The sequence below is a fragment of the Pezoporus flaviventris genome, unplaced genomic scaffold (genome assembly GCF_033815535.1).
Source record: "Pezoporus flaviventris isolate CSIRO_AGI_PZ_B2104156 unplaced genomic scaffold, CSIRO_AGI_Pfla_v1 ptg000002l, whole genome shotgun sequence".
NCBI classification, from domain to species: domain Eukaryota; kingdom Metazoa; phylum Chordata; class Aves; order Psittaciformes; family Psittacidae; genus Pezoporus; species Pezoporus flaviventris.
The window spans coordinates 43,892,518-43,914,045 of NW_026892550.1; the positions used below are offsets into that span (position 1 = coordinate 43,892,518).

The 21,528-nt window shown below is 39.0% G+C and overlaps 1 protein-coding gene across 2 annotated transcripts in view; it reads left to right on the forward strand.

Moving 5' to 3' along the window:
- Nucleotides 1-903: 903 nt before the first annotated feature.
- GATB (glutamyl-tRNA amidotransferase subunit B) overlaps nucleotides 904-21,528 on the forward strand; it is a 44,743-nt gene continuing 24,118 nt past the window's right edge. For both annotated transcript variants that reach the window (XM_061477155.1, XM_061477163.1), the window contains exons 1-5: nucleotides 904-1,058; nucleotides 2,934-3,084; nucleotides 16,749-16,862; nucleotides 19,862-20,060; nucleotides 21,016-21,138. In XM_061477155.1, coding sequence (XP_061333139.1) covers nucleotides 922-1,058; nucleotides 2,934-3,084; nucleotides 16,749-16,862; nucleotides 19,862-20,060; nucleotides 21,016-21,138 — 724 coding nt within the window. In that variant the 5' untranslated portion in view covers nucleotides 904-921. The remainder of the gene's footprint in view (nucleotides 1,059-2,933; nucleotides 3,085-16,748; nucleotides 16,863-19,861; nucleotides 20,061-21,015; nucleotides 21,139-21,528) is intronic.

Here is a 21,528-nt window from a genome sequence, read left to right on the forward strand (position 1 = left end):
ACAGCATTTAAGATGTTTGCATATGCCCTGGACAGCTCTCTTTATTACCATGTATTTATACAGCACTAACACCCGAGGCCCTGCAGAGACTGGACCTTGCTGCTCTACATACACAGAGCTATAAGAGCCAAGATTTCAACTGCATGGTACCATATCATTTCACTTCAAAGATTTGCAAAAACACCTTCTTAAAATACCATCTGGTTTCTTATCACTGTGAACCCATCAGAAAATCATACACATCCCCTTTGAGGACCTGAGCCTAAAACGTTTCAAACTGCTAAAAGACACAAATGCAATTACTCTCTTGCTCCAGCATTTCTAGGTCAAGTGTTGATTTTCCTAGGATAGGCAGAGCACCTTCAGACCAAGTATCAACTCCTCAGATTGTAGCGCTGCTGTGTCTCACACCAACACGTTTTCAGGTGCCTGAGGCAACACCTCTCCAGGAGGAGGTAAGCAGGAGATCTGTGCATGAGGAGGACTAACGCCTGGAAAATCGCCATTACACTGAGCCGTGAAGGCAGAGGAGGCCTTTCCACAGCAAAGGTGAGGGACAAAAATCAACACACACGTTCCCCACAACCCGCACGGAGTCAGTCTTCACACAGCACCTAGTAAAGCAGGCGAAGTGTATAAAAATACCTAGCTCCCCAACTCTACCCTAAAAGGGCAGCAGAACCTTTTACAAATCCTTTACCTCGCCAGACCCCCCCAGCGTCACACACCACACCCAGCCCGCCCGCCTCCACTGCCCTCCTCAGGCGGTGCATGGGGACAAGCCCCGCCCGCGAAGGAGCCTGTAGCAGGGCTTGTCGGGAGTTGTAGTCCACCGCCACCTGCCGCTCTGCGCAGCCGTCGGGGGCAGGACTACATTTCCCAGGGGGCGCTGCGAAAGACCCTCGGCGGGGAGAAAGCAAAATGGCTGCGGCTGCCCGGGGGTGCGGTGGGGTTTGGTGTCGGGTGTGGCAGCGTGGAGCTGGAGGTTCCGCCCCCCGCGGGCAGCGCGTTGTTGCCGGTAGTGCGAGAGGCGTGGCTGTACCGGCGGGGAAGAGCGGGTATGGTGTCGGGGCGGCGCGGGAGAGGGGTCGGTGGAGGTGGCTCTCAGCCGGGGCATCCCGCTCTCCTCAGCTGCAGGTGGTTTGGGTACGAGAGCAGGATGGCAGGACTTTCTCAGTACGCATTTTATGTTACCTTCCTCCTGAACGCCCGCCAGACAGTGTTTGTCTTAGCGGTAGTGCTGTGTTCCTTTGACATGTGGTAAGAGCCAGATGCGACGCAAGCGAATGGGGAAGCGTTGACATTCATGTGTTTGGAGCATAATCAACATGCACTAGTCTGAATAAGTATTTTTTGAAGTTGTTCTGGTCCAAAGAAGCTTTCTCTTCCAGTGGAGAATTGTGAAACCTTGGCAGCGTGCCTGGTAGAGCATTTTATTTCTCCCACAACTGGAAGTTAATGGCCTTTACAAGCTTTCATGTTCTCTGGTGAGATTCAGGTTTCTCTACACAGCTGATCATCTAATGAAGTTGTGTGGAAAGGGGCAGAAGTATGCTGCGGAGTCTTTAGAGACATAAATGTAAACCTTGAGCAAGCAAGGCAAGGAGCTCCAGGTTTCTCATGAGTGGTGTTGATAGGACTCAAGGACTGATGCACAAGTCTTTTATCAGAGTGTAAGCCAACATGCTGATTAAGCGAAAAATGTAATACAATGCTGTGATGTGATGGGGATGAATCTCTAAAGAATGCAGGAAACAAATAAATTTGCCTCCAAAATTTAAAAAACAAACACCCCCCCCGACTTTCACTTTGAGGCGATTTTATGAATAGTTAAAAATGCCAAAGAAAATACTATGTTTCAGTAAAAGAAAACACATTAACTCCTTAAAACGTCTGAACCATAATCCTTTATGAAAATATTTTTCTTCCTAAGTCAGTGATCTAAGTGGCATCAGTAGTTTGGTGTTTATGGGGATGTCCTCAGCTGTTGGAGGGCAGACAGAGAAGTAAAATCTTGGCAATGTATTATGTTCACCTCTGAAGGGAACACTGTACTTGATGTATTTGTTTGATGTTTTTCAATAGCTTGCTTATCTCCTATAGCTATCTGGGTACTTGTACTGCTGAAGTAGTCTGCCATAGAAATGTGATTTCATCACTGAAATATTATTTGTGCCACTTCATTTGTACAAGGCCATATAATTACTTACAGAAACTGTCAGGCAATTCATACTGTGAAGGTGACCTTTTTCTCTTGTCCATATAAAGGTTATGGATGTGAGAACTGCAATTACTTTTCAGATGATATGGAGAAGCTTTATTCTGTGGAATATGTTCAGAGAAGAGTAGCTCTCTAGCTGAAATGATGATTTCTCTGTTACCAGATTACTAATATTTATGCTAATATGCTACTAACACTGCTCTGGAGAGCCACCTTTCCTAGCATGTGACTAGCTGACAATACATAATTTACTATGTTATTGATTTTTGGAGGTTTATCAAACTACCGAAGAAGTAATACATATTTATGATGATTTTGTGATTTTCACGAGATACTAAATTAGGGTTCATCCAGCATGCAAGTTTGCATCATTAACTCTTTAAGTTTTCTCGTGTAAGGGAAAGTTAAAAGTTTCAGACCATTATGTTTCTTTTTTGTGGCATTTTTTTCTGTATATAAGGAAGACACTTTGCTGTACAGTTCCCTCTCTATATTGTCAGTTAGTCTGTTTCTCAGTTCTCCAGTATTGCAGCACAACTTCTGCCATTGCCATAAATTAGATGTATTTACAACATCATTTACATTTTTACAATTACAATTTAATTTTTATTAAAAGAATAAATGAAAAGTTTTTATTCTTGTATTTTTAGATGTTTATGGTGTTTAATGTCCTCTTTATTTAAATTTTATTTCTCTTCTCTTTCCTTTTCAGTCTTGTTCCATGGGTACCAGTTGTTGGTCTGGAAATTCATGCACAGATCAGTTCCAACTCAAAACTCTTCTCTGGATCCCAAGTCCAGTTTGCAGCACCTCCTAACTCTGTGGTATCTTTCTTTGATGCTTCTTTACCAGGAACTTTACCAGTAAGTTATGCTTCAACTTAATTTAGAGTAGGATTGATGTCAGACAACTTCCGAGTATATTTCCAATATTTTGTTCTTTCCAAGAATTGACTATAGGACTACTTTTACATATTTTTCTATTTGCTGGTTGTTTGATAACGTAAGATTCCTGGGACTGTTTCTTTTCAGATTATTCATTCCCTAGTCATCGCTACAGATACTTGATACACACTGCAAAGGAAAAAAAACCAAGGAGTGTCACTTCAAAATACTGAATGAATTGTGGTATTTCTCTGAGGCCAGAGAAATTTGGTTAGTATGCCATGCAGGAAATTCCTTAAATATGAGAGAGACTTAAAATCCTATGAGAGAAGAACATCTTAGATTTCAAAGTGGCCATTTGATGTTACTTTCCCGTATGTTTGTTTATGTAGCTGTCATTTGCCATTTGGAATGTCTTGCTATGGAGGTACTTTGCTTCCTAAGTGGTAAGTCTGTGATTTAGGAAAGTGTCAACCATTCCTATTTCCAGAGCAAAACAATTATTAGCAAAACAAAATCTTACCTCTCTGAAACATTGTGGACTAATAATTCAGAATAGTTAGCTGACACTTAGCAATGAGAGTTCTTAGTGACAACATAGTAAATTTTTGAAGTCACAGCTGAATTATAACTGTGATGGCTATGGCAGTGCTGCTGTAGAATTTTCTGGGAATCTAACAAGTTTAATATTAGTAGTTTTAAAAGTACGAGCTTTTACTCTACAGTGAAAATAAATATTGAATAGATTTAGCTTTGCCTCATTCAACAAGCATGCAGAGACTATAATGGGGTCAAATTATTTAATGCAGAAGTGTTTCACTGAGAGTGGAGATTTGAATTCCAGTTGCAGGTATATATTAACTCCTTAATGTACTGGAAGTTTTTCATCACCATAATACAGCCTTAAATAATATTCTGGAATTGAGAATTAACTTATGGCTGGTTTTCTAAAGTCTTGATGTATGTATGAGATATGATCCTTAAAAAGAGAAATTAGCTAAGATTTTAATTCTGTGTTTGCAAAGTTTTGAAATCTAAGTGAAGGTTACGTGCTGGTAGAATTTGGGCTTCACTCTGGTCTCAGTAGCAATTTAGGGCTGAGTTTCAAATCTAACTATGTGAAAAATTTCCAGAGGGAATGGGAATCTTATGCAATTGTTTGGTTTTAGAAGAGTCTATTTAGACTTGAACATAGAAAATGAGATTCTTTCTTCTGGGGACAGGACTAGGTTAGGGATTCAATAGTCACAACATTTAAAAGGGTATAAGATTTCGGTTTCAGATCTTCTACTTAATGTTCTATTAATGCGCAAAAATCCTTGTAAATTGCTTGTCTTCAGTGAAGTAGAGAAACTGTTCTTCATGGAACAAAAATGAGTATTTATAAAGAGTTTCATTCTTATGTACATAACTGTTTATCTGGGAGTATTTTTATTTGGCCTTTTGCTCTGTTAAACCGCTTTAAAAATGAGGCTTGGTATGACCTTTGTAAGAAGAGCCCCGCACGTGTGGGCTTTGTTAGAATATATAACTGCATGTAAGAAGCAAAAAGCAGAATGGCTAGGTTAATAAGTAGTGATACTATGTTAACTTCTCCCAGCTACTTCATTTTATACAAAGAGAAAAAAGGTTTTTCTCACTGTAGCACTAGTGAAAATAGAATTGAAAGCAAATGTTACAAAATACATGTTCTAGCATGTTGGAATGTGATAGGAAATCCATTCAATAATCATAATTTTATTTTCCCCTTGTTCTTGCTGCACAGGAGTGAATGTTTGAGACCAGTGTTTGTTCTGGAATCAATCAGTTTCTCTTGTTTTCTTGAAATAACTGTATGTATTTGTACACGGCAATAGTATCTGAAATAGAATTGGATTTTGGTGGATTTTGAAAGATGGTAGTTTTTAAAAATTTCCAAGTATTTGTAAAAAAAAACCCAACCAAAAACAGTTTAACAAATGTTAAGATTATTGCCTAATAAGTCTCTTTAGGTGAATATTTGGCCTTTCTTTTTGACTCTTTTTTTGAGAAATTAAAAAAAAAAAATAGGAGCAAAATTTTAGTACAGTAGTTGTGCTGTCTATAGCAGCAAGTCACTGCTGATATGAACAGAGAACTATAGGGACAGTTTTCACTTTCATAGGGACTTAAATTTACTGTGAGGCCATGAGATGATTGCGATAGACAACCGTGCTAGAATTTGCTGACTCACAATGGGACCAGAAAGAATGATGCTAAAAGGAGCTATTGTGGTTGCTATACATTTCTGGTTCATTAATGAGTGTGGGTGTGAGCCCTTGCGCAGGAGAGAGAAAAGTAGATGAATGTATTTAGCCCTTTCTTTCCTCTTTGTATTTTCTTCCAGTGCTGTAATACAGCTTATTTTATGCTTCTGCTGCAAGTAGGCCTTAGAAGGACCATCACACTGTCAGTGTCATGGCCATTTCACTATGCTTCTATTGTAATGTGCCTCTGAGAGACAGCTACAGGCAAAAATAGCTATGCAAGTGCACTGCTGTTTGCCATGAGACAGAAAAAAATGTGGCAAAGCTTTGATTATGAAAATAGATTTTGAAGTAGTGAGACTCATCCTGTGCTGCTCTGCACACTTTTGTGGCTTGTGGTGATGGAGCCTCTCACCCATAGACCAGATAGCATCGTACTCAGGTTACTTTGGACTACAGACATTACAATTTGTGTAATGAAGTGTTCAAAGGCCTGGTTTTTATTACCTGGTAAATGGACTTGGCAATGATCTTAGCTTGCTGTCTTCAGGAGACCTGTTATAAAGGAAATTTTAGCCACATGTGGTGACACATAATGCATCGTGCATGCAGATTTATCTAAAACTCTTCTGAGGATCCATAAAGGTGGTTGAATTCCCAGTCTGATTCATCCTCTTTGAAAATTCTGTGAATCTTTATAAAGGCTATAAAGATAGTACTGGGCTCACAGAAGGAGAATCCATGATTGTCTATTCTCATGATTGAGGTTAATTATAGCTCAGCCACAGAAATAAGATGGTAGATTTATTAGCTAAAGTCTGAAACCTTCTTGTCTGTGCTTAGTCTTTGTGGCTAATCACACCAAAAGATGCACGTTTTACGTTTGTCTCCTGCATGACTGAAGTGAAAGCCTCATCCTATTGTAGGCAATCCTTTGTAGGCAAGTGTACAAAGAAATAATCTGGGATTTACATAACCAAGGTTTAAATTAATAAGATTTGAATTGAATGTCAGCCTTACAGTCTTAAGTATTTTGAAAATTCTGATACCCTCTCATGCATTTGAATTTCATTCTCTTCACAGTGTGAATAGCATCTGGTTTTTGGTTGTTTTGTTTTTTTTTTAAGATAGAATTTTTGAAACACTTGGTAATGATCAGGCTGTTTCTAATGAGGAAAAGGTAAGTAACTTCTGACCTCAGAAGAAACAGAGAAAGAGCTCTGTGGAACGCTGGTGTAGAATATCATGAGATGCATGATTTTATATTAATACATAATTTTTTGCTGTTCCACTGGACATCCTTGAGGGCTTGTCAGCTAACTCATTGCAGCTGTCCTGTACTGAGATTTTCCTACCCTCTTGTTTTAAATTTCTTTGGTTTTCTGTCTGTAAATAGTGTAGGAGGAAGCATTTTGGTCCTACTGTATGTTCTCTCGCCTGTATAATGGTAATTGAGCAACCAGATACGCCTTTTCATGGAAGACAGCAGGGCTAGAACGGCTATTGCCTCTTGTGCCTTCTGGTATTGCACGGCTGGCAACTTGAGCTTCAAACTCTAGCTTCTTCAAAGTTGATGAATGTCACTGCATCACTGCACAGCAGCAGAGAGCATGTGTATTGTGCTGTTGCCTTCACCACCTTGCAATGCTGTGCTGTTGGGATGGCTGCCCAGGAGCATGACAAGGGTAATAATATCCACCTTTGGTGTGTAGAGGGTGCATTAGAAGGTCCCTTTCTTATATGGACATATCCATCCTTGGCAGTGGCAGATACCTGGTGTTTTTCCAGATGTCTTGTGTGGTAGATTATCAGATTTCATGATTAATTTTAAATGTTATTAATATACAGAATTTACCCGATGCCTTTGCTTTTGAAGGCACTGAGAGGTTTATATGAGATTTTGCTGGATCTGTCTTGTCAGCTATACATACTGGAACAGAAACAGCATTTAAGACCAGAATTCATATTTCAAATTACAGTTTGAAACTAGATTTTTTTTTTTTTTTGATATCTTATGTCTGTTAAATCTGGTGATTGCAACAGCTGCTTTACTAACTTGTGATTTCAGTTTTGTTTTGACATTCCTGCTGACATGCGTATGAATTTACTCTGTTCTTGTACTGCTTAAATTTGCAAAAAAACCTGCTTCTTAGCATGACTTTTGATATCTACATTTTCAATTGCACACACGTTTTTAGGGAACTGGACAGTCTTCTTATCTTCATATGCATGTTGGTTTAGCTTCCATTATATACATTTTCTTCTTTTCGAGACCGTGTGATGCCTTGGTTGTTGTATCCATGAGCTCTCCTCTAAAAATAAATTAGTGGCAGTGCCCGAAGGAAAAAGTGAGTTCCTGATTATTTTAAACCATTTACTTATGTCTGGGTTCACTTTAACTGCCTGTTACTTATGTCAGTAAAACTGTAGTAATTGTATTTAGGGGTGAAAAAGGAGATACTTTCTTAGAAATCAGTGCTACCTTTCTGTTGCAGTCCTTTTTTTCCTGGTAAATATTTTGGTTTGCAACATACATTGTATCATCAGTGGTTAAGAGTTTTTGCTGCTCACACAGTCCCAGCTTGTTGGACATGCAGTAAGCCTCTAAAAAACAAATTCAACATAATTTAGACCAAAAAAAAAAAAGAAAAACCAAAACCTTACAGGAGGAAAGTAGGCTTTCAAACCATTTCTCTCTGAGAATGCCTTTGCAGTTCATAGACCCTTACATTTCTGAGTGCTTGATGGATTAAAGCCTACCTGCATAATTTCAAGCTATTAATCAGGTCAGTGCTGTTGTACTGGTCAGGAGAGGGCCTTCTAAGGTGAGGGAGGTGACTTCCAGGGCTGTGTTATGGCACAGGTTGCTCCTCCTTGGATTTCTTTCTCATTCATAGGATCTTTCACAGTCCCAGGGTTACCTCTGGAACTAGGCCTTTTCACTGGAGTCTGAGAAGTGTTATACTTCAGTTACTCAGTTACTGCAGTTGCTCAGCTCAACTTTATTTCATAGTTAACTCTAAATGCCATTTTTCTAGAGACGCCTCTGTTTTTGTGCTTTGATGTATTTGGTGACATTTGTTGCTCTCCTCTCAAGCTTTGAAGGAGTCCCCTGTAAGGTTTTCTCTTGCTTTTTGCTATGTGTTGTTTATTTGTGAGAAGTTCTGACACTCATTCTACGTGTTTTAATCTTTTTGTGAAGGCTAACAATTCCTGTAGGGCTTTGTCTCCTTAGCACCTCGGTAGCTATTGAGCTCTCTTTGTTGTTCTTGTTGGTTTTCCTGTTCATCCTTAACAGGTCCCTCTAGCCGATGTAAACTTGCCGCCTAGAATGGCATTGAGTTGATAAAACATCTTTCTGTCACCTATTTTATTATAGTCTTCAATGCAACAGCAATGTTAGCAATGTATTTTCTCTTATCTCCTTTTGGTTTTGTTTTTATTGCTTTACCTTTTGCTCTAGCAGATACTTTTCTGCTTCTTAATGGGGAGCAGGAGTTTGCAGTATCTCCTTTATTTCACACAGTTCTGTTACTGAAGTTACTGTGCCATCGTTGATACTTCTGGACAGCACAGCCATTACATGAAAACCAGGTAGATCAGTGTCCCCTCTTTCTGGATTCAGTCTGAAATGGCTGCCAAAACACATACTATCTTATTTTTCCATAGTTTTTCTTAGTGGACTGAGAATTTTTTTATTTAAAATTTGAACCGTGAGTGGATTTTCTGGCACAAATTTTTATTACTTCTGTTATCAATCACTATATATGCTTTGGCATCCTTAATGTTTGATTGAATTCATTCCTCTTCGTCAAGCACTGTAGCGCTAGGACAAGGGGTAATGGGTTCAAACTAAAACAGGGGAAGTTCAGGTTGGATATAAGGAAGAAGTTCTTTACTGTGAGGCTGGTGAGACACTGGAACAGGTTTCCCAGGGAAGTTGTGAATGCCTCGTTTCTGGCAGCGTTCAAGGCCAGGCTGGAGCCTTGGGCGACATGGTCTACTGTGAGGTGTCCTTGCCCATGGCAGGGAGGTTGGAACTAGATGATCTTGAGGCTCTTTCTAGCCCTAGCTATTCTATGATTCTAAGTATTTTCTGTCAGCTTGTAAAAAAACAGTCTGATTGCAGGTGACTCCCTTTGTGGAAATCCCAGGTAGTATATTGTATATATGTGTATGAAAGCAGCGCTCTGTTAAGCAGAAGTTTATGTAACAGTCATGGTTTTATCAATTTCTTGGCATTTTAACTTAGTGAACTGACATCTTGCCTCTTTGTTTTTCTTAACAATTTTTTTTCTTTGCAGAGTTTTTTCACTGAAAGGTATTTAGGGAAACATTGTCCAACAGTAATGACGGATAATTGTAGACTGAGTTTGTTCCCTTCATGATTAGCTGTCTTGTGTGTAATGTTGCATATCTGCCAGATTTATGTACTTTGTTTGAAACTTATCTTGATACAATTAGGCTGTAATTGGTTCCTGGGGTAAAATGAATTTATTTCTTTTTCTTCTCTCTGATTATCAGCCACCTTAAATATGACTATATGTGATTTTGTGAGGATTATGTAGCCTTCGGCAACTGGTGTTTCTTAGTTACATATGTACATTTTCCCACTGCAACTGTTATTTTCTGTACAGAAACTCTAGTTCTGCCAAGTTCAGCCAAATTAGCCTCAAAAAATTAGATTTGTAGGGGTTTTTGTGAATATATTAGCAAGCACATGAAGAGGCAATTGGCAGTTGAGTCTCTCCACTAATCTCAGCTTTATTTGGACACTGCTATTCAGATACCTGTGACACTTCTTATACTCTATTTGAGATGTTTGGTGAATGGGGAGAAGTTGAGGGAATCATGGAGGAAAGAGTGTTGAGGTTACTGCTTAAGTAAAGCAAACTAAAGCAACTGTTTATAGGAAACCAGTCTTTGTTGGTTCTGCTGTTCCAGAACAACTTTGTTAAAAAGCAGATAATTTTGGCTTGCTTTCGTAATAGCTTTTTGCAAGACTTGTTGCATTATGTCTCCTGTTCTTTTCCTGAATTAATATATTCTTGTCTCTATGTTTTATCAAGCACTTCTTGTTTGCTCTTGATTTGTATGTTGTGCCCTCTTAAGAGGTCTGGGTCAGTGATGGAAAGATGGCTGCCTCACTGGGAAACAAATAATGGTGTTTCAGGAGATGGCAAATAGAATGAATGAGGGAGTCAGAGCAAGGGCTGGAAGATTTTGGTGTGTTTAGTGTAGGCGTTCAGACACCCAAAGATTGCAAGAAGGAAGAGAGGGCAGGTAGCCAAGACTTAGAAATCCAATCCAAAGTATTCTGTGATTTTGTGATTCTGTGATAGAAAATGGTCAGTATACGCACTGGTATGTGGTCAGATTGTCAGAATTTGTTACAACTCAGAAAAGTTACAACTCAGAAAAGCACAGAGCTGGCCCTCACCAAGGCTACAAAGCAAAGGCCCATCTGCAAGGATCAAGAGGGCAGGAGTTGTTCTATAAACTCTGTTTTGTTCAAGTGCTTTGAATTTTCTCTATTTAACAAGTTAAACAATCAAGATTATATTGAAGAAGACAGGTGTTGTTTAAAAGCCTTTTTAAGCCTTTTTTGTGGAGCTTAGTGTAGGAGAAAAGGTCTGAGAAGGTCCACCTGAAAGCTCTGGTTGACTTTGGATTTGATCACATTCTGTAACTTAGGTTTTGGCCATTGCTCGGTCCCCTACCTCCAGAAACAGTGAAGGGTTGTAACTGGATATTCTTGTATTTAACTTGTCCTGGGGTCAGATGGCATTAGCAGTGGTTTAAATTTCAACTGGCGTAAGAGAGGGAGCATCCTTATGATAGGTGAAAAAAAAGCCATGTGGCAGACATAGAAAACTGCTGTTAGCATGGAGGCCATGGGTGTTAGAGAGATACTGAACTTTTTGATGGGAACAGCATAGAAACACAGCATTTGGTTATGGATATCATGAACTATCACTATTGCATTGTTCTGACTTCCCTATGGGTTCTCCTGCTTGGAACCAGTTCTGCATGCATGGTAGAAGTTTATTTGTTTTTAGCCACTGATGATGGGATCTGAGACACAGAACCGGTGGTTTGGGGCAATACCACTGGATTGGCTGCTTTCTTGCCACCCCAAAAAATAGACTTATTCCATGGAGATCTTTGAGCACATTGCCCATGCGGTCTGAATGGCTTTTTCCTTCTGTGGTTTGGGTTTGATGTTTTTTGTTGTGGGGTGTTTTTGGGTTTGGTTTTTTTTTTTGGTTGCTTTTTTGTTTGTTTGTTTTGTTTTTTTTTAGCAACCCCTGTCTCAAAGGGCTGAGAAACCTAGAAATCATTCAGTATATAAACAGCTTTATATCTGGTGATACCTTACATTTTTTCTTACTCCCAAGGGTCAGCATTTCTTCCTACTGCTGCTGAATTTTCCTGGTCATCACTGACACTGAAAGATGCTTCTTCCAATTCTAAGTCTTGTGATATGAGCTCTCAGACTAGATCTTCATCTTCAAAAGAGTGTGCCCTCTTAAAGTTTGAGTACACCTAAACTAACATGTTTGGGGACTGAGTACTTAAAATGTTAGAGTTGCCTGGTTTAAAGATCTGAATTGAATGAGTGTCCTGCATCACCACAAGCTAACTCTGCCACCAGACAAGTTTAGGAATAGTAATATGTTTTGTATACCAGCATACATCTTTGGTACCAGACTGTAGAAAGATAAAGTTACAAAATATATTAAGGTATATTTAATGCCTTCTGAGCTCATCTTCCTTTGCTGATTCAGCTTCTCAGTTGCCATTTTGTTCTTTTTTCTTAAACTGGAATCTCTTTCTATTAATCTAAGATCTTAATTTAAAATGTCTGGTGCTTCTTCCCCTATTTTCTTGCCCATTTCCTTAGGGATAAGAGCATAACACTCATGTTAGGGCAAGAAATATGCTGAGAAGTGGGGTCTGGACTGAAATGCAGACGACATTGAGAACACTGGAACACTGAAGCTGGCCTTCTTTGGGACTTTCCGCTGCAGTTAAAGAGACCTCACTTTCTGAAAGATGTGAGCTCTGCAGACCAAACAAATGATAAGTCTTAGGTTGGCTTGTTCTTTTATATTTTTACTGTATGCTTAGAAGGATGAGGGTCTGACTGTACACCTATTGAAATAAGTGGGTCATTTGGGAAATGGCTAGCTCTTCATTTATTGTAATGTACATCCTGTACATGCGTAGCTACAAGGCAGTTACTCTGTGTGGGAGAATGGCAAGGAAGAATGCTGCATTGAAGTACTCGTCTGCAATGTCAGACTGAACAGTCACGATTACATTTGGACTGAGTAGATGTAAGACTAGTTTATTTTGAAGTTTAATTTATGATTGCACTTCAAAGAACCATATATTGGAGCAAGTTGCTACTTTAACACAGCAAGAATAGTAAGACTGAATAGATCCATTAGTGAAAGCAAATAAAAATCAGAGCAATATGAAATGGGAGTACTGGGAAATACGATTAGATATATCTGTTGAGGTTTCTAAAGATTACTGCCTGGGCTACAGAGAGGTGGTTAAGTACATTGCACTGCTTCCTTCTTCCAGCTGTTATTTAGAATGAAAAGGAGCTAAAATTACATATTTCTTAGGTAAACAATCCTGTAGTTAATCTGATTAATGCTGATTTCCTCATGATTATAATTAGGAATGAAGGTCTTAAGATAGCCAATTAGTATGAAATCTACTTTATTATAAATGTGTGACCTAGAATCAAAAACTTTTAAAATTTCTGGGAAATTATTTTGATTTTAGTTTTTAGTACAAGGCGTACTTTGTTCCAAAAATAAGGGCCTTCCTGGGTGCCATTGTTATGGCAAAGATTACTTTGTTGTTTTTGTTACTGTGTTGTTTTTGTTGGTTTTGTTTATTTAAAAAAAAAAAGTAGCAAAAACGAACTTTTTCCAGGAGAGAAATCCAGATGTTTCTCCCCCCCCCCCAATTATCCTGTAGAGTACACATTAGCAAAAGAAGAAGCTGCATACCTACTCTCTTTAAAATGTAAAAACGATCATTTACTAAATATAGGAACGTATATCCTCACCTCAAAAGGGGGGCAGCTTTCTTTAATGTGTTAATATAAGAAGTAAACCTGCTGTTAAAATTTGCTTTTGGTGGGAATTTGTGTCATTGAAGTTATTGTGTGTAGTTTTTGTATAGCTATTGAATAGTCTTGTATTTAAAATGAAGGTCTTGACTAAACTGACCTTGCAAATAAAGCTGATACATTTTTAAAAGGAGTCTTTCCACTTGTGAACTAGATGTGTAGTATCAGAAAAAGAAACATCTTGGTTGGATTGTTCTTTCATTCATTTAGAGCTCAGTTACCATGGTGCTCTAGCAGGAGAGCATAGTTACAATGGGAATGGTGCTGGTGGTGTGATGCCATTGTTAAGGTTTTTTCCTGAGTTTCCAATACAAACAATATACATTGCCTGTTGTGATAGCTCTCTAGCATTTCCTTTGAATGCCTAGGAGTGATGCTTCCATTTTAGAAGACCAGAAATATTTAAGAAGGCTTCATAGGCTCTTGTGTTGTGTCCATAGCTGTTGCAGGAACTACGTAGCTTGCTTTCAAGGCCAGCACTTTGCTAACATACCAGACTGGCAGCTTGTCAGTTCAAGCCCGTAATTTAAATCTTTGGTGCTAGTCAAAGCTGTCGACTTAATAACTGCTTACTGCATAAACAAGCTTGGAGGACTTGTTCTAGGTCATTAGCATGGGAAGTTTCACATGCTGAATTGATGTTTATCACTGCTCATTATTTGAAAAGCTAGGCTTATTTGAAGGAAAAGTAGTTGTTTGCTTAAACAACTCTGCTTTATGCGCTGCGCTCAGCCATGATCAGTGGAATAGGTAGTAGAAGTTACTTCAGAAATGGAGCAATATTAAACAACTTTTGAGTTTGTTTTGGTTTTTTTGGAGTCAAATGGCAGAGGAAGCAGGTTGGCATGGTAGACATCTCATTATGCTATAGCGGGAAAGATCTGCTTTGCAATACCTTCTGTCACCACAGAGGTCGATAAAGAAGCAAGGAAGTAGTACTGCTGAATGAGTAACACTGCATATACACTGATTTGGCTAGTATGGCCCAGTACACTAGGGACACATACTCATTAGTCATCTAAATGATTAGTAATACTACAATACTACAGAGAAAATAATCAACGCTTCACATTTTTATGCCACTTTTTCCCCGGAGGCACTAAAATGGTTCAGCAGCAGTAGTGCAAAAGCTTCTCCACTGGTATAAGTCATACGTGTGTGGGAATTATTTCCTTCATCTCAAAACAGTATTATCCCTTAGGGCCATGCATAAGATACACTCTGCCTTGCTTGAAGCAAAAATCGAAGAGCAAGTGATCAAGGGCAGTAGCTGTAGTGTAATCATTAACTAAACTCCACCTGTATTTGAAGAATGTGCTATGAGGTTCTGACTGTGACTCGGGAGTTGGGTTTTTGTCTTGTTCTCTGATTACAGTCAGTCACAACCCCTGCACCATCAGGAAACGTAACAAGACGGCAGCTCACTGCTTTGGTGCAGTGGTGTTCTGAGTCTACCAGTCCTTATGGAGCCTTACTGTGTTTCTGGTAACTAGCTGTTATAAAGCTGACTGGCATGGTCCTCCATAATTTGTAAAGCTAAACAGGATCATGTCAGGAGACTTTAGTCGGAGGAAATTTTGCTCGTGTATTTAGAAATATTACAGTATTTTAAACATTGAACAATTTGACTGTTACAAGCTTCCTTAAACATTAAGAAAACAAGTATCTCTGCTGCCTGGAAGCATTGTTGAAAACAGGAGCATCTACAAAATAATGAACTGCAGCTATGATACTGAAATAAATTAATATTTCTTAGTTCCCAATTTTGCTTTAGATTACAGTCAGGACTAACTGTGTTCATTTTGCTCCGGCTCAGTAGTTCAAAGAGAAATTGATCTTTTTTTTTTTTTATTTCTCATTTAAAATTTGCTTTATGTATCTTTTAAATTTTTAAAACGTTAAAACATGCCAAACAGATGATGTGTTCTATTAGCCATATATAGCTACACTAAAAATCTGAAAGTTCCCTCGTTAAATGTTTTAAATATTTAATTCCTTATCTGTATAAGCAGTTTTTAAGTTTCTTCTTCTTCATTAAGATTTTCTCATATCTTCTCTTATTATTTTGATTTTTTAAATATTAGATGAGTAAAGCAATGAGATTCCTTTTCCAGCTGAAGATGTGGGATGATGGGAACTATACAGCTGCTTAATCTGTTTTCAGAAATCAGGCTGGAAAATATAGAAAGTAAATACCATCAGAAACCCTGAAGAAAACATTATTTAAGCCTTTTATGTTCTGGTCAATGCTGATGAAGTCATCTAGATTCTTTTACATAATGTCCCCTTTAATGGTGGAAATTGACTTCTTGGCAGCTGTACAGTGCAGAATAAGATGAATAAAGTTCTGTTCTTATTTCAAAATACTGTACTAAGAAAAATTCAGTCTTCAGTTTTATCCATTTGATGTTAGTTAAACCAACTGTTAAATTAAAGAGAGCACACTTGGAAAAAAGAACCATCAAATAAATTTGAAACATTGCTTGTTAGTACTTTTTGGAGAGGCATTTTATTTCTCCTTTGGATCCTGACCCTGCTGAGGCAATAGAAGGGTGTAGCACTGACAGTCATGAGTCCATGATGAGAAACTGCATTTAACTCCTTTATTTCTTCATGAAGGTCTTGCTGGGTCTCCAGATCATGTGGCATCCTGCAGGAACTTTAATCCCATGGTTTACCTGGGTACTAGAAATACATGTATCCTTGTAAGCATAGGAGCAATAAATATGTCTGATTCTGTTTTAGCAAAGCATGTAAGCGTGCTTAATTTCATCATGGTTAATCAAAGCCTTGAAGTCTATGTGTAGATACTCATCACTTCACTATGGTTCTGTGGTTACAGGGATTCTAAGGTTTTTACAGAAATGGTACTGCAGTCCCTAATGCAAATCCCTAGTGTTTCCAGTTCCTAGGATGAGCTGACAGCTGGTTATGACTCAATTATCATTTGCTATGACTTATCTCTTGCACTCCTGAAGATTCAGAAGTACTGGAATGTTTGCAAAAGTAGCAAGCAAGAACAGTGCACGCTTCCTTATGTGGCATGACAAAACAAGCAAATGGCTTCTTTATTCCTCTTAAAACTTTGCAGATTTGTAGCTACCACAACTTTAACGATGAGTAGGAACTCCTCACTCAAGAAAAGAGATCTAATGGTGGCTGAAGGGAAGCAAAATTGAGTATATGCTCCAAATAAGGCAGTGTGGGGGAAATAAATTCATTACATACTGAGTATCTGAGCAAAGCCATGTGTCATGTTTCCTTAGGTTATCAACAGAAGATGTGTAGAAGCAGCAGTGATGACAGGCCTGGCACTCAATTGCAGCATAAACAAGAGGTCCTTGTTCGACAGAAAACACTATTTCTATGCAGATCTGCCTGTAAGTATGCAGTATATCTGGTCCCTTTACGGCTGTAGGAAGGGGCAGGTCGGGAGCATAAATGGCAATAGGGGATGAGTAAAGAGATGCTTTTTCTGTTTTCAGTCAGTGTGCTGCTCACCCCAACGGGATGCTGCACTGTGCCCTGATGAATAGGCAGCTGTACCCTGGTGCTCACTGATTGAATATGATTGCTCTGATTGCTGACTCCTTGCTTAGCTGCACGATTCCAGGAGCTAACGTAATTGAATTGGGAGCTGGAGCTGCTTTGCCCCTTAAGTTCTCCATTCCTGGTGTTTAGCACTAATTGTCTGTTAGGGTAAAAGCAGCCTGATAATAGTCCTTCATTTAAAGTGAATATATAACAAACACAGGTTCCAGTGGTATAAACATAACAGTGTCTTTCTGTGTGTGCTTAGGACACAGAAATATTTAATTTCCCTTTAAAATGTTTGTGGTAGTTTCACGAAATTAACAAAAAAACCACCAAACCTGCACCTGAGAAATGGAGCCTTTGCAGTGTGGTTCGTTGGTAGCTTTCATGTTGTGTAGAAAGTGTCATTGGAAGTCAAGTGCATTTTGTCACACTCGATATGGGTGTAAAAATATTGAAATAATTTAAGAACCTGACTTCTGTCACTGCAGCAGGATGCAGCAGTTTGAGCCTTTTTTTCTATTTTAATGAAATGAAAACTTTCTAGTGTTAAACATTTTTTTTTTCCTTGTCAGATTATTTGTGCTGAAGGATCATTTGAACCCTAATCTGTCAAAGGGACTACACTAGTTTTACTTCCCCTGGTTTTGGGGTGAAGAGCTGATGACTACATCAAAGGAAAAAAAACTATTTCTATTTTATCCAAGAAAGATCAGGTGTTTTAGGTTATCCTCTCTTTAGGTGAGGTGTCCCTGACATCCTGAGAAGCAGAGTGGGAGATTTCTCAGGTCCCAAACGAGCATGTAGAGGTGCTGTATTACTAACAGAATTACTTTCTCTTCCACTGTTTTGTGGTAGATATTCTGAAGTTGCACAAAACATGTTCAAATACAATTGCTTCCTGCATTAGAAAGAGAATTATATTATAGTTGTCCACTGGAGACCTGGATCTCAAAAGAGATTTCTGCTCTGTTTTATTCTAGGTTGGGAACTTGTGGCTGTTCTGTGAAGTTGATGTAATAGCTGATTTAGTTTCTGAGGATAACTTTTCTAATATTTGTAAGCCATTAAGAGGTCCTTTTGCTGGGGGCTCTGTAGTGAGCTAGAATCATAGAATTCTGGGAATGTTTAATGCAGATTTACTAGTTTGAATTGCCAATATGTTGGGTTTTCTTGTTTGTTTTGGTTTTGTTTTTTTTTTTCCATGTAAAACTATCTTAAAGTTCATTTCCAGACCTGAAGGAGAAAAAAAGTGAAATAGCAGGAAATAAACATTACTTTCAGAATTTGTTTACACATCATAAAGAAACACCAAAAACATTAAAGAGATGTTTTCAAAGCACCTTTGGTGATTCGGCTGTTAAACTGAAAGCTATCTCTCATATTCTTGTACTGTCTGTTGCTACCAGTTTGCTGCATAGAAGCTGTATACAAGGATGTTATCATAGGAAAGAAACCACATCCGTGTATTTAGAGGGAAAGGGAGGTGGAATAAGGTGTGTACAGCACCAAGTGGGCTGTCATTGTCTGCATACATGAAGTACAGGACTGCATTTCATTGTGAAACAGTCGAGTCAGGAACCCTGTAATAAGATGCAGAGTTTAGGCTAATGAGCGATGTAGAACAAATAAAATAAATCTAGCTCTTAGAGTCATTTGACAGTGGGATTATTGTTACTCCTGAAAATGGGGCTTTGGGTGGAAAATGGGATTCTTGTTATTTATTGTCACTCACAATTTAAGGTTCTTAAAAAAATAATTCTAATGAGATATTTAGGAGAAGGGAAGAGCTGTGCAATTAGCATAGGTTGCAGAGAGTCAGTTACTGTATTTTTCTCATAGTTTTCTTTATAGTGATAACGGCTAGAAGGTCATGCACTTCATTGCATATGTAAATAGAGCTGTTCACAGGAGCAGACCATTGTTCTCCATCCCAATGTATTGTCGCTATCTCCACATTTTAGAGTAAGCTCCCTGCAAAACATGCAAAAGTTCCTCCCAATTCATTAAAATCTGGCAGGCTTTTTGTTTAATTCTCACCAGTGAAGGCATGAGCAGGCGAAGAAGGAGGAAGAAATGGGGTCCCTATCTCAGCAGAGTAATTGATTTCACCTCTGTATTTTTACATCATTGCAGGTATTGCAATACCTTGCCACTGGCACCCCCTTTTCTGGATAGTAGTTCCCCCTTTGGAGTCCCAGGCATGAGGTGGCATTTATCAGCTTGTGCTTTATGTGGGATTGTGGTCTCTATCTTTTAAACTGCTACATGAATGAAATTTGGTTTTCTTATTTTCTTGATTCCACACACATTACAGACCCCCCCTGCTTCCCTCTGCTCCCCTCTGATGAGAATAGTTCTGGACAGGTAGAGAGGGATGTTCATTCTGGTGGGAGGATGAGTGATAGTCCCAGTTTGGGGATGGAGGTATGGTAACTGGCTTCAGACAAGATTTAACATGGTCACAGAACCACAGGCATGGAAGAACGTCTTCCAGTCCATTTCCTGTCCCCAGGCAGTGTCAGTGAAATTTATGTAACGCTTGGCAAGTAGTTGTGCAGTTGATTATTGATTATTTCTGCATTGCTTGTATGGAGAAGTGCTTTTATTTTTTTCTAGACTTTTAAATTCTCACACTTATGTTGAATTCTATACCTATCTTCCTTTCCAGCAAAGCAAAGTGACTTCTGAATTTGCATGTGCATATGTTCTGTTCTCTTACATAGGTCACTGTGGAAGATGTTGCATTTTCAGGTTTGTTCTTAGTCTATAATATTTGCAGTTGGCTATGCTGCTGGTTTCCAGAAAGTGTTTTATGTGATTATAAATCTAATTTTGTTGACAGGCTGGCTATCAGATCACTCAGCAAAGAGTTCCTATTGCAGTGAATGGAACTTTGTCGTACAGTCTCTGCACAGACAACAAAATGAGCCAGATGGTAACCAAAACTGTGAGGATTAAACAAATTCAGTTGGAGCAAGACAGTGGGAAGAGTCTTCATGATGACACAAGGAGCCAGACTCTTGTTGACTTGAATAGGGCTGGTAGGCTTGGATTATTTTTCTATTTTTCTCCTTTCTGTGTAAGATGAGTCATGAAAGGTGAATGGGTGGCAGGGAAGAGGTGAAAAATAATAACTCTGATGTCCTTGACAATAAAAATTCATCAAAATGACGATTACACTTGAAGCAGGGGTATACTTGGCCTTCCCTTTGTTGTTGGTTGATGTCAATTGCCAGTAGCAAGTTAGAAGTCAGTTGGCTACGGCTTGCTCAAAACTGTGTGTCAGTCACATAAAGCCACTCAGCTATTTTAGCTCTTTGTATGCATTGTTATTCATAAATAAATAAATCAAAGATATAGTGAATCAAGCTTATGTCTGGAAGGAGCAGCTGTTGTAGAGTTTGTCAGTGCATGAGTCAGGCATTTCTTGTAATGATTAGCTTTGAAAAAATGTAGATTTTTCTCTTTAAACTTTGAAATCCTAAACAAAATGAACTAAATTAGCACACAACATGGGTTGCAACCTAGATGGCCTAGCCTAACTGGCTCCAGTGTCCATTGAAGTTAAGGGCTGTGGCTGCTTGTGTTCTTTGAAAGCTGGATATTGAAGCTAAAAGCTGGACTGCATCTGTTTACAGTTTTGTCTGTTCCAGAATTAGTTCAAGATAAATGAATTTGAACCTGGAATTGGATTGGCTTTACATGAGAGTTTTTCTACAGAAAGGCAGGAGAAGGCTGTGTCCTTCTGATCTACATGTCATCAAAGGGTGGAAGGTTGGTTGTGGTTTCCTTTACAAAATAGAAGGAAAAGTTTTATAGCAATCTGCAGCTAGGCCCATAGTGAGAGCTACTGAATAATGCATTGGGGCTTTTTTTTTTTTTTTCCTTTTTTAGCTCAGAAAAAGCCCAAGTGCTTTCATGTGTTTAGCCAGTTGCACTCTAATATGCCAAGATCAAAAGCTATTGTTGAAAATCTCCTGTCCCTTTCCCTGATAGGAGTTGGCCTCATGGAGGTTGTCATGGAGCCTGATATGTGCTGTGGGGAAGAAGCAGCTGCAGCAGTCAGAGAGCTTCAGCTCATTCTTCAAACGCTTGGGAGCAGCCACGCAGTCATGGCAGGTACTGAAGGGGGAAGGTCATCTTCTCTTGTCACCAATAATTCTCTGCCTTTCCAGGAGTTTTGCAGCTTCTGGTTATTTTGCTTTCTGTCTTTTGCTATTCTGTCTGTTGTTTTTACAATCCTCAGGGCCTGTTCTAATGTCTGCCATGCTTCAGGTGCCTGTACGGCCCTGCTTTTGTCTGCAGAGCTTTGCAGTGCTAGATTTTATATGGCCTCACACAATATTTTTACAGGCTAGGTCTAGGCAGGAAGGAATATCCCCAGGGTTGTTGTAGTTTCCCCTGTCTGTCCTCAACTTGCTTGCTGCAGCACTGTTGTGCAGATCTGTTTTAAGGATCAGTTGTAGAATATTGAAGTTACAGGACGGGACAATATAGTAGGTGCATGGA